The 16,417-nt window shown below is 50.7% G+C and overlaps 3 protein-coding genes across 25 annotated transcripts in view; 1 reads left to right on the top strand and 2 right to left on the bottom strand.

Moving 5' to 3' along the window:
- LOC111930487 (EPS8 signaling adaptor L2) overlaps positions 1 to 2,409 on the bottom strand; it is a 48,988-nt gene extending 46,579 nt beyond the window's left edge. The window contains exon 1 of one of the 2 annotated variants that reach the window (XM_086894587.1): positions 1,822 to 2,409. The gene's annotated coding sequence lies outside the window, so the exon portion shown is untranslated. The remainder of the gene's footprint in view (positions 1 to 1,821) is intronic. The other variant, XM_086894588.1, reaches the window with a different exon arrangement.
- The window catches only part of DEAF1 (DEAF1 transcription factor), a 79,516-nt gene that overhangs the window by 47,608 nt on the left and 15,491 nt on the right, over positions 1 to 16,417 (top strand). For 7 of the 17 annotated variants that reach the window (XM_086894597.1, XM_086894591.1, XM_086894596.1 and 4 more), the window contains 4 exons: positions 13,629 to 13,726; positions 14,076 to 14,205; positions 15,057 to 15,203; positions 15,977 to 16,116. In XM_086894597.1, coding sequence (XP_086750723.1) covers positions 16,039 to 16,116 — 78 coding nt within the window. In that variant the 5' untranslated portion in view covers positions 13,629 to 13,726; positions 14,076 to 14,205; positions 15,057 to 15,203; positions 15,977 to 16,038. Of the gene's footprint in view, positions 1 to 12,294; positions 13,377 to 13,628; positions 13,727 to 14,075; positions 14,206 to 15,056; positions 15,204 to 15,976; positions 16,117 to 16,417 lie in introns of those variants that run through there. The other 10 variants (XR_015288489.1, XR_015288488.1, XR_015288487.1 and 7 more) reach the window with 6 other exon arrangements.
- TMEM80 (transmembrane protein 80) lies at positions 6,224 to 12,289 on the bottom strand. Of its 6 annotated transcripts, none has more exons than XM_023928521.2 (5): positions 11,898 to 12,289; positions 9,628 to 9,744; positions 8,444 to 8,516; positions 8,250 to 8,342; positions 6,224 to 7,326 (listed from the first exon to the last, which is right to left on the bottom strand). In XM_023928521.2, exons 1-5 carry the CDS (start codon positions 12,201 to 12,203, stop codon positions 7,121 to 7,123), a joined length of 795 nt encoding a protein of 264 aa, XP_023784289.2. In that variant the 5' UTR covers positions 12,204 to 12,289; the 3' UTR covers positions 6,224 to 7,120. The 6 variants fall into 6 exon arrangements, with proteins under 6 accessions (XP_023784289.2, XP_086750724.1, XP_023784290.1 ...); XM_086894598.1 differs by having other exon boundaries at positions 11,982 to 12,287; XM_023928522.2 differs by having other exon boundaries at positions 8,444 to 8,537; positions 9,728 to 9,744; positions 11,982 to 12,115.

Raw genomic sequence — 16,417 nt, 5'->3', positions numbered from 1 at the left:
AGTTGGACAGATGGAGACCCAGGAGCAATGATCTGCAGGGCTATTTCAGGCTCAGGGCTGGGCTTTGAGGGTCTGCCTGATGGTGAGTGGTTTGCAGTCAGCAAAGGTGGGCACTGAAGGCATATTCTGTCTGCTCCTGCAATACTTATCCTGTGGCTCAGAAGACATTTCCTCCTGGTGCAGAGAAGGATCCGGGCTGCCCTTGTCTCTCATGGTGTCTGTGCCCACCCTGACATCAGGGGTGATGGCAGAGGGGCAGAAAGCCAAGGACTCAAAGCTTGTCTTGGCAAACTGCTCGATGGCCCCACGTGGGCAGTCTGTGCACGTCACAGCCATTCTCCAGCGTCACTCACAGCTGCTCCCTTCCCGGGACTTCACCAACAGACAGTTCAACAATGCTGGTGCTAAACTTTTCCTCAGGTGCCCACAAACATCCTGGGCTCCTCTAAGCTCTGTGATTATATGACAAACCCACCCTGCCCTGCTGAGTACAGTGGAGTAGATCCTGCTCTAGACCACCTGGAGGGCTGGGATACAGTTGGAAGAGCACCAGTTCCTTCCCAAGGCTTCAGCTGTGGAAACCACAGAACAACGTGGGCCTGACCACGGTAGAACTGAGCTGTAGTGCTGTCCCAAATATCAGTTCAAGCCTTGGTTTTAAACATGGCAAACGAACAACCTTTGCCTCTCACAGTCACCTTCCCACAGTGGATCCCAAGTCCCTCTTCCCAGTCTTGTTTTAAAGGGCTTCTTGATCCAGCACTGCTGACTGCCCTTTCTGTCAGTGAAGGACTAATTTTCCTTCTTAATCAACTGAAAAGTCAATCACGGAGCAGAACGGAGCCAGGAACGCGCTGTTGCCTGCGGCATCCGCGGGTGAAACCCTGCTGAATCAACTGGGGGCTGAGCCTCTGGCTGTCACTTCTTTACCTCAGAAAAAGTCCTTTTTTGGGGCCCATCCCAGGCAAGTTCTGGCACTCCTGGATGAGCAACTACCGATGGATCTGATCCCTGCTTTTGGAGCAGCCCAGCAACACAAGTGTTAACTCCCTGTTGCCCTAATTACAGCAGGGAAATCACCGGATTTTACTACTGTGCTGTGTCACAGTTATTTCCAGTCTTTGAAAATAATGTCAGTCACATCATGTGTCCCTGAGCCTTGTCGGTCACATCATTTGTCCCTGAGCCTTGTCCTCAGTGGAGTTTGCACCGGCATTTTCCAGGAAAATAAGAGAAAGGGGACGGGAATGCTGTGAGTCCTTAAGGTAGATGAAATCTCTTCAGAAGGCAGAGCTGTCACGCGAGGGAACGGGGCAGCTCCGAAATCGGGTGATTTCCGTGCTGAAATCGGGTGGCGGATCCTGCCAGGGTGAGGGGTGGGGAGAGCTCGCCCACCGGGAGCAGCAGCTCTTTGAGGGGCCCCGCGGGATCCGGCCGGGAATTCTACACGTCCCCAAAAGAGGAAACCCCGAGGTTTGCAAACAAACAGCTGCTCAAAACTACGTCTCCAGACTTCATTAGGAGCAGAAAAAATGGCTCGTTCTGTGCCAAATGGACGTTTTGCTGCCAAGAAAGTGCCACCTACTGGATCTCACCCGGCGGGGAATCATCAGGACGGGAAACAAATTCAGAAAACACAATGCTGGGAAAAGTACGTTTTTTCATCTTTTTTAACTAAAACAACATTTAACTGCATAGATATTGTCCCAGTCACAGCCCCTCTCCAGCCACGCTCTCTCCACAGCAGAGTCAGACAGACTTTTGAAGCGGACAGAAGTTGGGGAGGGGGATGAAGTTTTAGGATTTGCAAGAGAAACTCACCGGTGCTGAGAAGCCGCTCTCGTCTCTCGCAGTTCGCTCAGCTCCCGTGGGTTCTCTCCCAGTTTTCCGTGCTTTCCTAGTTAAATCCTGCTGCCATTCTCCAGCAGTCAAGCTCCCTGTCCTCCCTGCACAGGCTGTGAGCCCGATGCCCCGAACTGAAGGAGAGTGGGAGGCAGAGCCCACCCGGCACCCCGGCCTGGGGGTGTCTGTGCCGTGGCTCCCCGCTGCCCTTTCCTCCCGGTGCCGCTCGCCCCGGGTGTCTGAGAGCAGGTGACAGAGGTTCCTTGGCAGAGGAGAGAGGAGGGGAGGGATGTGGAGGCAGCGAGAGGTGGAGCTGGGACCCGGAGCAACAGGTTACTGTATAACCAGGAGCCGGTGGCCCCGGGAGCGCCGGGGGCTGCTGCAGCCTTCGCCCACTCCCCAGGCAAGGCGACCAAAAGCCCAGGAGCCCAGGACGTGTTAGGCTTTGGGTTCCTCGCTCCGGAGAACATTTTGTACCCAATGGGAAGGTTGAAGGTGGCGAGGGGAGGTGAAGGAGTGCTTGGAGCTCAGTTTTCCATCGCCGGTGAGGGAGGGGACGTGCTGCCCGACCGCCTCATAGGGGGAACAAGGCACCTTTTGTGCGGCCCAGGGCTCTCCTCGGCGGCTTGTTTTCCTCCAGCATCGCCCCTGCCTGCTCTCTGTCCCGACGTCTGCGGCAAAGAAAGGTGTTGGGAGATGGAGAAGGCAAAGCGTCCTTTCTCTCACAATCCCCAAAGCAATTGGGGGTGCGGAGCAGAGTCCCCTTTGGGGTACCCCCTCTGTGGCACTGTGCTCTTTGGGTTTATATGGCCATAAAGCTCCTTGTTCTGCCCCAGCTCTTCCGTGAAAGACGGTAGGTTTAGATGGGTTATTGGGAACAAATTCTTCCCTGTGGGGATGCTGAGGCTCCGGCACAGAGAAGCTGTGGCTGCCCCATCTCTGGAATCGTTCAAGGCCAGGTTAGACAGGGCTCAGAGCAGCCTGGGATAGTGGAAGGTGTCCTTGGCAGGGAAAATACCATCTGGCTCAAACCGATGTGTCCACGGCAGGGTGGGATCCTTCTGGTTAGCCATTCCTGTCCCAAAACAGAGACTTTTGAGAGTGTTTTATGGAAGTGCACGTGTCCGCAGGCCTCCCCACCATGCCCACACTGTGTGTCGAGCCCCTGCCATGTACATGTGAAGCGAGACCCGGTGTCGCTGGCCCTGCGAGGAAACAGCTGTCACTGTGACACTAGGCAAAGAAACAAGGAAAAGCTTCCCCCTCCGGACTGCGGCCTGGGAGAAGCCCAAACTCCTTAGCTTGACATTTGCCGAGTTGCCCGCTGCTGTGGGTTTCTCTGAGGGGCTTATGCCCAGCGCAGGGTCTGGCCCGGGTCCAGGCGCTGCACGGAGGAGCCGCCCCGGTGAGTTCCTGCGGGAGGAATGCGGCCGGGTGAGCCGGGCGGGCAGGGGGAGAGCAGCTCCCTGCCTGACAGTCGGGATTTCGGCAGCTCGGGTTTGACAGGACCACGACCTCTCCTGCTGCGGGACAGCACGAACCGATACTCGGTGTGGCACTCCCACCCAGTGCCCCGTCATCCTCCTCGCCGGGATCCCAGGAGATACAGTGTGAAAATACGGCCAGCCCTAGGAGAAGCAGGATATTGTGAAAACACGGCCAGCCCTAGGAAAAGCAGGATTTAGGGAATGCCTGCCGTACCAGGCAGGAGAAGGGATATCAGTCCAACACAAGGGAAATGCAGTAGGAATGTCAGCTGTGCTGGAGCCTGGTGAGCCTCAGCAGCCGGAAGATTTTGTGCAGGACATCCCTAGACCCTGAAATGCATCACTGGGGTGTTTCAGGAGGATTGCTGGTCTGGGCTGATTTTCCCAGAATGCAAACAGGGAATTGGACAGGACTGTGTTTTAAGGCACTGCTTCCTATCCAGCTCCACATTCTCAGTTAAGACAGGGCTACTGTGAGCTGCTGTGCCCCACAGCAAATCTCTTAACTGCTCTGCAGAGGCAGCAACTTTTCCTCTGGGCAGGGAAGAAAACCACAGGGGAGCTTATTACACCTTCCCTGCTGTCCCACCTGGCAGCTGACAGTGCCGGTGGGGGTGGGCCAGAGGCAACTGGAGAATCACGGAATGGTTTGGCAGGAGGGAATCACCCTGTGGTATGGTGGCAGTTCCTGACGTGGCTCCCAGGTGTGGAACCAACTAAGTGCATGTCCTCAGCCTCCCTCCTTCACTGGAGCACCAGGCCATTCCAGAGGGACATCATATATTCATGGGGCCATAACACCCTATCTCAGTATCTCAAATTTGGAAATCCTGGAAGGCTGACTTGCCTTTCGGGATCAGCCTTTTAAATCAGGCTGGCAGCAGACACCCCTGTGATGGCTCGAGAACAAAGACTTGTCGAGTAAACACCACCCAAACCCAGCTCCTCAAAATATGTGTTCCTCTAAATTTTTAATGCTGTTTGCATCCAACTTGCTTGTCCTGTTTCAGAAGGGCTGGGCCTCGTAATTAAAAGCTCCAGCGATTGTATGTCTGGCAAATGTCATCAATGGCTTCACTATGTGTGCCCTGCTTCTCCAGGCAGTGGGAACGGTTTGGAAAGGAGCTCCTGGTTAGGGAAACTCTCTGAAGCTGATTCACTTTGGGTCTTTGTACCAGCTCAGCATTGAGAGATGCCTCCATGCAATCAGGGACACCAACACAAGGACAATTCCCATTGAAAGCCTGGAAATACCTGGGATGAAGGAATTGTCTGAAGCTTCCAGACTTCATCCTTCATCAAGGAGCACAGGGCTCTCAGCAGCAGCAGTACCCCATGAAAGAGTTCACGGACAATTTTATCTGGAATTGGAAAACTGAAACCAGACCTGTCCTGCCCTTGTGAGAATGCAAGTCCAAGTTGGTGCCAACTGACCCCAGCAGGCACCAACAGCCAGACAGGACTCTGAACAGTTGCAGCCATCAGGCCCTGCTCTGAAACGAGCCCAAAATTCATGTTTGTTATCCTATGTGCAAATTTACCCCATGCCTCTCTATCACCAAGTATTGGTACTCTCTGCTGATCCTTGTTTTGGGATTCTGGGTGATAGGGAGGGAGCAAAGGGTTCACCATGTTTTATAATTCGTATTTAGTGTTTATTTTGTTTGTGGTGATCACCCCAAGAAGGTGAAGCACAGGGGCTGTGACTCAACATTAACCTGTGTGACCCTGTTTGCTCTATCACCTGCATTCAGGTAAAAATTCCACTTTGCAATATTCCCTTTAGAACCTGTCAGTTGTTCTGTGGGCAGACCTTTGTGTAAGGTAGGTGCAAACACCAAGAAAAGTTTGTGCTTTTTTTTTGTGCCCATCCAGGAAGTTTTGCTTGTGTGCTTTGATCGTTTATGGGGCAGGGACAGCTCGGTATGTTGGTCACTCCTTGGAACAAGCATGTGATGGCACATTCCATCATGCCAAGCAAATCTGGAAGGACAAATAGGTGGGGGCTCCATTCAGGCAGATTAAGCACAGAAACATTTGGTCGTTCAGTTTCCGGGGTGCTCCTTAGCCCCAGTTCTGCTGCTGTGTTGTTTCTGTGTGAGCAGCAAAGGGTGGCTGTGCCCTGGCTTAGCAGGACCTGTCCAAGGGGATTTGTGCCAGTGGGTACTCTGGTTGTGACTGCCAGGTAGTGTAATGTGGACAAAACTTGCTGTTACCTGGCCTAGGAGTAGAAAGGTTAGGGTTGGAAGGGACTTAAAGCTCATCTCCTTCCATCCCCCTGCCAAAGGCAGGGATAGCTTCCACTAGACCACGCTGCTGCAAGCCCCATTCAACCTGGCCTTGGACACTTCCAGGGATCCAGGGGCAGCCACAGCTTCTGTGAGCAACCTGTGCCAGGGCCTCAGCACCCTCTGAGTCACAAATTTCTTGTTAATATCTCATCCAAACCAACCCTCCTTTCGTTTGACAGCACTTCCCCTCATCCTGTCACTAAATGCCCTTGTGAACGGCCCCTCTCCAGGCTTCTTGTTAGCCCCCTTTAGGTACTGGAATCCTTAAGGTTGGAAAAGCCCTCTGTGATGATCAAATCCAACCACTGAATGACTGAGGAATGAAACTGGGCCCTTCCACAGAACTTTTGTGTCTTTTGCCCCTTTCTACCTCCACCAGAAAGCAAAGAGCAGCATGGCTGAGGTACCACAGGCCTGCACCCAATTTTCAGGCCCTTGTGAATGCAAATTAGCTCAGACCTTCTCAGGGCAGGAGAAGGGGCTACACACAGAAGCAGGATCAGGATCAGAAGAGGCTTTCACACACATCCAGGCTTGCCCAAGTCTTCCTCTGGGTGACTTAGCTGGAGATCTGAACAAGATGCTCTACATTTCAAACGCTCCTTAGATCCAAAACATCATTTATTTGAATGAATAAATAAATATAAAAATAGGAAATTCTGAATAGAAAATAGGCTTCTTCAAAACACCAGGAACTCCCAAAGCTTTCCATTACAACATATTTTTGAGACAGTAAAAAACTCTGCACTTGCACCAGTTAGAAAAGGCTTGACTGTACTAATTTTTGAAAAGTTGCAGAAATAAGCACATTTAACACCAAATAGAAATAAAGCTGCTAACATTCTGTTGGACTTTTAAACAGGACAGAAGAGAGAATGGTGAATGGTTTTGTTCATATTAAAACCATCCTGTTTAACCAAACATCCCCTCAAATAATGTGTAAGAACTGGCTGCCAAACCTTGTGGCTTGGCTCTCCAGGTATGCACAAAACCCAGTTCTACTCTCCCCCACTGGGATACATCAGGTTCTGCCCTACTAAAGTCAGGGAAATTACCACTGAGGTCTGGAAACACAAATGAGAGCAGCAGAGCAGCCATGCCCTCAAACACGGACGTGTGCGTGGCAAAGCACAAGTGAGCCCTGGCCTGATTTGTTTCTGTGTCATTTGGGCTGCATGTTGCTGCTGTGCCATGAAAATTCCCACCATGCCAGCAGCACTGGCTCCTATCCTGTGCTGGGAATGGATATTTAGTACTGATCCCTGGTGAATGCCAGAGTGTTAAGTGTTTTGCAATTAATCCCTTGCCTTTGCCATAAATAAGCCAATGGTGGACAGCATCACACAGCTCCCAGGCAGGATATCTATGTCCCCAAAACTTCTAATTTAAACAGATAGAAGCTTTACAGGGTATTTACATACATAGGAATTCCATAGTGGAAATAAAGCCCCACTCATTCAGAGAAGGAATGTGTGTCAGGTATGTGGGAAGGGGCCGGGCTCAGCTGACAAAGGCAGCGATGGCCGTGACCTTGAGCCCCGACTCGAGTCCGTAGGCCGAGAGCAGCAGCGCATTGAGGAGCACATCTGCCCACAGCACGTAGGTCTGCCACAGCAGCAGGTACACACACAGCACCACGCTGCCCACCGTGAGCCCCAGGCTCAGCCCCAGCGGCGCCTCTGCTTCTGTCAGGTTACCCTTGAAACCTGCAAGGAAACAGAAACCCAAAGTCCAGTTTGTTCTGACAAGAGCTCAAGCTGTAACTCGAGAATATTCCTGCTCAAAAAAGGCTCTGGTTCAGACCTTGCTCTTTCTAGAGTCCTAAAAAAGCTCAAAATATGTTGAAATACCAGCCTGAATTGAGGCTCTTCCAGCAAACAGAAAGCCTAACACCAAGGGACAGTCCATTTCAAAACAGGAAAACTAACCAAAGTTAATCTAAATAAGTTCATCAGTTGATAGAGACAGCCAGGGCACTTCTTCTTACCACAGAGAATCACTTCTGAAGCTGCATCCTTCTGAGCATTCAGTTTCAACCATCAAACTCGCCCTGAGCTGCCCAGCCCTGCGTTCAACAGGGTGACCTTGGTGGTCTCCTGGATTCCAATCCTCACTTTCAAGTCTTATTCCCTGCTAACCTATTCCTGTTTCAGATGACTGTCATTGTAGAGAAGCTGTCTTTCTCTGTTTCCTGCAGCTTATTTCCAAGCCCAGCTCAGTAGATTTTGGTGTTTAACTACATTAGAGTTGAAACCCACTTCTTTATTCATGGATCAGGCTCCAAGCAAATACACAGAGAGCTTAAAGGCATTGGAATAAATCCAACCCTAGAGCTAGTCAGGGGCCCTACCCTGTATAAATGTCTTGAGAGCATTGAGCAGATTTTAGAAGTGCTTTGGGTTTTTTAAAAATTGGACTTGAAGAAGTTTTAGCAAGGTCTGGACAAGGTCAGGAGGCACTTCCCACCCTTCTGTCTTAGTGAAAGGAATGTGTTGGTGCTTGCAGGTGTCATCACGAGTGAAAGGAAAGGTGTAGGGGGTCTCCAAATATCTGCTCAACTGACAGACTCCCTTTCCAAATGATTCATGTTTACAGATTACATTCCATTTGCTCTGATAACATGACCTACCCAAGTACAATCGAGGCACTTCCAGAATGGCCATAAGAAAAAGCACAGTAAGATCAGGAGCCAAAAGATCATCTGGATAACTGAAAACTTGACCTGGAGAATAAAGCAGAGTAAATAAAGCAGGAAAACAAAGCAGGACAAAACCCAGCTGTGCATCAGCACAGCTTGCTCTGGGGACAATACCTGCGACTTACTTTTGTAAATAATCATTGCAAGAGTCACCAAGAAGTAGAAGATGTAATAAATCCCATTTACATAAAGCAGGATCTGTAAGGGAAGCGATGACAGCTGAGAACGGTTGTTAAGGATTTCTCAGTGACGAGGTGGGATCTATTCCATAAAATCACCATTTCCCAGTAACCCCAAAATATACTGCACTCCCTCTTTATACTGAATGGTCCAGCTATGCCTGGCCTGTCAGGAGGGTTCAGGAAGGAACTTGAGGCTGTGAACACCACAGGCTGGGATAAAAGCTTGCTGTTTCGGGCTTGGCTTTAGTTCCTTTCTTAAGGAATTTTATTTGGTCTGTAGTGGGGCATCTGTTAGCCTGAGGAAGTGGGGGGGATGCATGTGTACATTGCCCCAGACCTCTTAGTCAGCCTTAAGGAAGTTGACAGAGAGTTGGCAAACTCCATCAAACTTGTGTTTGGAGAAGAGGTGGCTCTGTGTAGCAGCCAGGCCTTGTTCCTGCCCACAGCATGGAAATGCTGTGCTCTGTACCTGTCTGAGCTCAGCTTTGAGATGCAAATTCCTAAGAAACAGCCCCAATTCACTCCCCTCTCTCCCCCAGCCCTTTTCAAATCATACGAATATCTCCAAGCAGGGATTTCATCCCAGGCATCTTTTACAGGAACTGCCCATCCCGTTTCTAAACCCACCCACACGCCGTGGATGGATTCCAGTTCCCAGAGCAGCTCATTTTATTAACGTAGAACCAGGTTTTGGGGTTTTTCCAGTTGAAGGAAGGTGGAGCAAAAAATTACTAGATAGGTTCTAAGCATGGAAATCTCCAGAGCCAAGGGTGTCTCCTCCTAGGAGTTTACTTGGATCTCAGCAGGAGTAAAGGTGGGGTGACTTACCATAAGAGAGGAGGAAGTTACTACTGAGAGCTGCTTTTACTACCCCTTGTCAGCTGTGTCAGCTGTCTGTGAGCTGTGATGCAGGGGGTGTGTACACCAGTCCATAAATACAATTTTTAACCTCCTTTCCTAAGAAAATGGGTTAAGTCATGACTGCAGAGGGGCTAAATGGGTTTCTGCAGGAGTCCCTCAGGGGCAAATCTCAGCTAAACCCACACAAAACATCTTCCCTTGGAAGCCATGAGGTCCCAGTTGTGCTTCCTGGGGATGACACTGATGGAATATTCAGGAGTACAAACCCAGCGCTGTGCAGAGTTACTGGGCAGAAGACAGCAATCCACTTGAGGTAGTCTTTTCCAGGATTCTTGCATGGTGGGAGCAGTGGTACAGAAAGGATACAATCTCTGATGTTCTTCCTTTCCACGGAGAAGGAGAAAATAAAGAGAAGAAAATAAGTCTAAATCCAGAAACATTCTAACAATGGTATCTAATTCTGGGAGCAATCTCTTTTTTCATCTCCCAGGAACATTTATTGTTTTCAAGATCATGGTCTTCAGGTTCTATTAATAACCTTTTCAACTAGATGAAGGCTCAAATAATTTGGGGAAAATCCCTACTGGGAAAAGCCCCTTTCAGTGAGGAACTTTAGGCTCTTTTAAAGCCCGAAGGAGTGCACAGACATTATCCAGAACTTGTTCATCCTGTCCTTTCCTAGCAGATGACACTTCATCCCCTCTAACTATGCAGGAAGGAGGTGAACATGGGATCCATTTGCTTGTAAATTGTGAGAAAGTTTGTGGAGAACACAGGGCTCCCAGGCTTCTCTAAATACCATCCCTCCAAATGTCATCCCTCCAAACCAGTTCCCTTCACAAAGTCATTCCACATCCAACCTCAGTGTGTTCCGATGGCCCACAGAAATCAAACCAAGTATTTACAATGATCCAACCAACACATGTCGCTTTTTTCCTTATTATTTTCTGCAAAAATCACAAAATTCCCGTGCAAAATTCCCATGATGCCACCAACCTATTAAAGCACCTCTTGCATTCCACATTAACATTCTCGGTCTCTCTCAGACATGAGGAATTGCACAGTTGGGATTTCTGTTCCAGGAAGAGTAAAACCTGTGGAAGTCCATTTCATCTGTCTCCTCAGGGACAGCTTCTCATTGTCACAACACCATTCTCATCCCTGGATTCCAGGGTCAATGCCCTCTTCACCTCAGAGTTTTATGCATTTAGGCCCAAATTAAGTCCCCCTACCTCCAGGCAGCTAATTAAGGTGTCCAGTTTGGGAACACAGTGGGAACAGGCACATGATTTTAAGCGATTCATGTGTCTGTGATCCAAAATGTCTCCTGGACCTGATCCTCTCCTCTCTGTACAGGGACTGGGGGCTCCCAACACTCACCCTGTCACTTAGGAATGACAGGACAAGGGGGAAATGGCTTTGATATTGGGAAGAAATTCTTCCCTGGGAGGGTGCTGAGGTCCTGGCACAGGGTGCCCAGAGAAGCTGTGGCTGCCCCATCCCTGGAAGTGTCCAAGGCCAGGTTGGACAAAGCTTGTAGCAACCTGGGACAGTGAAAAGTGTCCCTGCCCACGGCAGGGGGTGGGACTGGATGGGCTTTAAGGTCTCTTCCGACCCAAACCATTACATGATTCCATCATTCCATGTTCACTCAATATCCGAAACTGCAGCTACACCGCTGATGCTGAATTGTATCACAGTCAGAGTCATGGGATTCCCACAGGGAACTCCGAGTGAATTCCCTCAGGGCAGTTCCCCAACTTTATATTTGAACTCTTTCCTTAGTTCTTTCCTAGGAGAGGGCAGTGAGCTTCCTGCAGCTGTTCCAGGTCAGGATGGCAGCCACTGCTCCTGAGGATGTGCTGCCTCCCTCAGAGCGACTGGGACATGGCACAGGGATAAACCCTGAAACCCCACAGCACCCCCGCCAGAGGGACTCCGAGTCAAGAGGAATTACTGTATCACCTGAATATATAATTTCAGTGCTTTACCCAACAAAATCTTGGTTATCTATCCAGGCTGGTGTTGATTTTAGAGTGAGTGACACTGAGAATGGAGATCTGAGATGGAACATGGCCCATTTTCTAACAAAATGGTTTCATTTTAAACATAAAACTATATTAAAGGCAGCAGCTGTGGTTAACATCACCCAGAGCACCTCATTGTACAGACCCGGGATTAGGATTTTTATTAACAAGTTCGGCAAAAATTTTCTAAGCCACCTTTACCTACCCAAGACATAAATTCACCGTTTTGGAAGAAAACTCTGACCTCTGTGAAAGACTTGGAAATTAATGATTTTAACCACACTAAGGATGATTTCTTTCCCCTCTTCATTCCAGCAGTTCCTAAATAGAAGCAAAGATCTGGATTTCCCGGGGTTAAGGTGCTCCTCAATCCGCACATGCGCCAGGCCCCTGCTCACGGCGCCACCGGGATTTGCCTCAGCTTCTCGGGGTTGTCGCGATATGCCAACGGGGCCGGGCTCGATCTCGGCCCCGCCTCGCTCTAGTCGTGTCCCCCCGCGAGACGTCACCTCTAGCACGGTGGGAGACATCCCCCCGGTGCCCCGGAAAGGACTGTCGTGTCGCTGTCGTGTTGCTATCGCGACACGGCTCACCTCGGCTCGGCACCGCCATCTTGACACCCCCGCCCGCCGGTCCTCCGCCGTCCCGGCAGCCCGCGCGCGGCCACTCGCCCCGCCCACCCGCCTTCGGGCGCGATCGTAGCGTTCGGCCCGGTTCGGTCGCTTTCGGGCGGATTCGGGCGCTGTCCGTTCGGGCGTCTCCGTTCGGGCCGGCGAGCGGAGCTCGTGTGCAATCGGAGACGACTCGGCACACATCGGCGCTACTCGCTATCGCCTTCGGCTGAGATCGGAAACGGCTCGAGCGCGCTCGGGACTCTTCGCCTCGCCGGGCCGCACCGCTCGGGGACTCGGCCGCGTTCGGGCGGGCTCGGGTCTCACCCGATCCGTCAGGTACCGCTTCGGGCCGCGCCGCGCGGACTCGGCCGCGCCCCATTGGACAGCCGGCAGGGAGCGCGCGAGCCGGCCGCCTTCGCACGGGGCCCGAACGGTTCGGGCCGCTTCGGGCCTCATCGGAAGTCGGTCGGAAGGCCCCGAACACGCTCGTCAGCGCTCGGGCAGGCTCGGCGGCGCTCGGCTCGCCGGTCCCCCCCGCCCGCAGGACCCCCCTCAGGCGCGCCCGGGGGGGCGGCGGGGCGGGCTCGGCCACCCCCGGCCCCGCGCATGGAGCACAGCGACCGCGACTCGGCCGCCGGACAGCTCGGCTTGCCCGCGGGACCCGGGCAGCAGCAGGAGCCGCCACGGGCAGCGGAGAGGGAGGCGGAGCCCGAGGAGGAGGAGGAGGCGGTAACGGTGATGGCGGCAGACGCCGAGCACATCGAGATGGGAGCGCCTCCAATGCCAAGCGCCGACGAGGCCGCTGCCGCCGCTGCCTTCGCAGGTCAGGGCGGGCAGCGCTCCCTCAGCCCGCCCGGGGCTCCCCCAGCCCGGGCTCCGGCCCCCACACAGCCCCCGAGGCTCGGGCTGGGACAGCGAGCTCCCTCAGGGACAGCGAGCTCCCACCCCCTCACCGAATCCCACACTCCGCCCCTTCACACTCAGTAAAGAGCAGGAGCCGCCCGGTGCGCCTGAGGCACGGCCCCGTGTCCCGTAACCAAACGCCCCCAGTCACGCAGCAGGGTCGTGCAGCCGAGCTGCGGTGCCACAGAGTCCAGAGCCCATCGCCCCGGCTGTCTCTGTCCGAGAGCCTCTTGTTCTTTCACCCTCACCCCACGTGGAAACCCAAAGATTTGAGCCAGACCAAGCGCTGTACATCACAGAAACGCTGGGCTCTACGTCCGGGCAGTTCTTTACTGGACAAAGTGCACAGGCCATGGCACCATCAGAGTTAGTACATGACAGGGGCAGAGTCTGTTGTTCAATCTATCCTGATGTTTGCCAGTCGTCCCTATTTAAATAAAAGCACCACAGCTTGGAGTATCCCTACTACAGGTGCAATACTACTTTATTCCTTCATCACATGCTGATAGTGACTGCCCTGGTTTCAAGGAGGTTAAAGCCTGTTGAACCCAAAGATTAATAGAAATCAGAATGATAGTGTTCATAACAACTTACAGGTGCCATTAAAAATAAAATTAATTTTGAATAGGAAGGAAGAAGGATTGTTTTGTTGTTGCTGTTCAGCTGTTCATCAGGCTCTGTGCATGCAGCAGAACATTAAATTAACCCTGTTTTACATTCCAGAAGTCACCACAGTGACAGTAGCCAACGTGGGGGCCTCTGCAGACAATGTTTTCACCACATCTGTGGCCAATGCAGCTTCAATTTCAGGACACGTGTTGGTAAGTCTGTCCTTTCATTTGAGGGCATTTGACAAAGTTTCTCAGTGTAAATGAAGATCCATAGTAAGGTCAAAGGCTTGTTTTCATTGTAATATCCAGGCTTTAAGCCACAAACCCCATTAGCTGGGGGGGTTTTATTCCCATTTTTTTACCTTTCCACCCCCACATACTCATTCTGTAACAGAAGTGGTGGCCTGAAACATGAAATCTTTGAATTTGCTTGTCTGAAAACTCAAAAATTAACCTAATAAATACCATACTGATAGGAATTTTGCAGTACCTGTGGGTTACTGAAATCTATTTGTGTTGAAGTATTCTACTCAATTTAAACTCTTTATTTATTCTGTAGTCTGGGAGAACAGCCCTCCAAATTGGGGACAGCTTGAACCCTGAAAAAGCCACTCTGATAGTGGTGCACACAGATGGCAGCATCGTTGAAACCACTGGGATCAAGGGGCCTTCAGCACCTCTCACACCAGGTATTAGACAGTCTGCTTATGGTGGGTCCCTCTTCCAGAGGGATGGCTTCTATTCCACTCTACTTGTCTTCCTGGAATCTAAAAATATGTGCATAATTTTATGAGGATGGTTTGCCCTCTCTTAAAACCATAAAGTTGTTCAGGTTGAAAAGCCCTTTAAGATACCGAGTCCTCACACAGAATTTTGTGTATTTCTTGGGAATGAAAGAATGCTTTTTTTTAAAAAAAAAAAAATTCTGGTCAGAAATGTGTTTAATTTTCTCATTCTTTCCCTCAAAAAGAAGCTGCTTGAAAAATCTTGCCCTGCTACTGGGCTTTCTACACCCATCCCACCCCCAAGGGCACACGGATCATTTTAACATGGTTAATAAAAATCCGAGTCTCCCAGTTCTGTGCGTGTTCTTTCCAGGGGTTCTGGAACATATTTTCTTGTCGATTCAGGCCACTGGCTGACACTTTAGTGTCGCTGAGGTTTTGTTTGGGGCTGCCTGCCAGTTTCCTTGCTGCCCACGAGATGGCAGAGCAAACCTTCAGTGCTCTAAAACTCTGCACAGGATGTGCTCGGCAAAGGGGACTCTCCAGCTAGCTCCTTACACCAGGGCTTACAGGTTGTGTAAGGATCAGTTCACAATCTCAGCATTTATTCCCTGTTAGAGCCTGTTTCCTCAGGTCCTCTTTGCTTAATTATCAGCCCTTCTCAGTTTGTTCAGGCTGAGTTTTTTGTGCTGCTCCAATGTGGGGGGGTTCCAGCTGCTCAAGTCAACTCCCTGGCACCTCACCCAGCTGAGCATGGGATGGAACACCACTCTGCCTTTCGGTTGCTGTCACCTTTCTTTTCTCTTTTCTCCAAGGACCACAGTCTCCTCCTACCCCTTTGACAGCTGTCCAGGGGAAGAGTGGAACCAAGTACAACTGGGACCCATCTGTGTACGAGAACGAGCTGCCGGTGCGGTGCCGGAATATCAGTGGCATTCTGTACAAGAACAGGCTGGGCTCAGGTAACTGCCACCCGGGCTGAGGGGTGACACAGCTCCTTCTGTACTCTTATTTTAATCAGGCTGTTCTTAAGGGCTGATCATGAGAGAAAAAAAAAAGAAGAGAGTTTCTAAGCCAGTCTGGTGCCTTTTTGATTTTTATTGTTCCCTTTTGTTTTGCTTTTTATTCAGAGGCTTTTTAGCTTTTTCTTAAACCTGTGGACATCCAGGCTGCCAGGCATTGAGTCTCCTCAGTAACAGGCCAACTCCTCTAGTGATTTTTTGTCTCATGAGTAAACTTGTGTTTTTGCAAAGCTCTGAAGAGTCCCTGCTGGAATGCAGATAGAGAGTTTGTCTCTTCATGGAGTTCCCGAGCTCCTCCTCTTGTCTTTTATCCCTGTGGGGAAGTAGCAGCAGAAAGTGCCAGCAGCCTGGCTGCCCAGTGGAGTGCTTGCTTTGTGGACAAAAAGTTTTCTTCAACACAAAAAAGAAATTTAAGTGCAACTTGAGAAAAGACTTAAATTTGTGGTATTTATCCAATAAAGAATTTTCTTTTTTTGTGGAGAAGTAAATTTTTAAGACCCTGAGTTGGAGCTCTGACTATGCCCAGTCATTGTCACAGCCATAATAATAAATGGACGTAGTTACCCCAGAGCAATGGGAAGCAGCCAATGGGCATAATGGTTCTTACAGATTACCTGCTAGTTTGCCCAGCAATTTCTATGCTTTCCTCCTTAGAGAAGTGGCAAAATTCCCCTTAACCTGGACTAACAGTGTATTTTGGTGCTTTACTTCAGGAGGCCGTGGCAGGTGCATTAAGCAAGGGGACAACTGGTACAGCCCCACAGAGTTTGAAGCCATGGCGGGGCGAGCCAGCAGCAAGGACTGGAAGAGGAGCATCCGCTACGCTGGGCGGCCCCTGCAGTGCCTTATCCATGTAAGGTTCAGTTTGCTCGCTCCTTTCTGCAGGAAGGGGCAACTGGAACCAGGTGCTGATGGCACCAGGATGCTTAGCTGGGTTGAGGATCAGTGATGTAGGGGAATTGTTTGTGATGTGTCTCAAATTCAAATAGCACACTGGGAATCGTGCTTATACTGGAAAGAGTTTCTGCAGGGTGAAGCCTAGCCCTGAGCTCTGCTGCAGGAATTGAGCTCTCACCCATGATGCTGTAATTCAGTAACCTGATCTCCTTCAATGTCTTTGCCTGCCACTTATTCTTCACTTTCACCATACATTA

The sequence above is a fragment of the Cyanistes caeruleus genome, chromosome 6, assembly GCF_971803275.1.
Source record: "Cyanistes caeruleus chromosome 6, bCyaCae1.hap1.1, whole genome shotgun sequence".
Taxonomy (NCBI): Eukaryota; Metazoa; Chordata; class Aves; order Passeriformes; family Paridae; genus Cyanistes; species Cyanistes caeruleus.
Note: the sequence above shows the minus strand (reverse complement) of the source record. Positions and strands in the feature narration are given on the sequence as shown.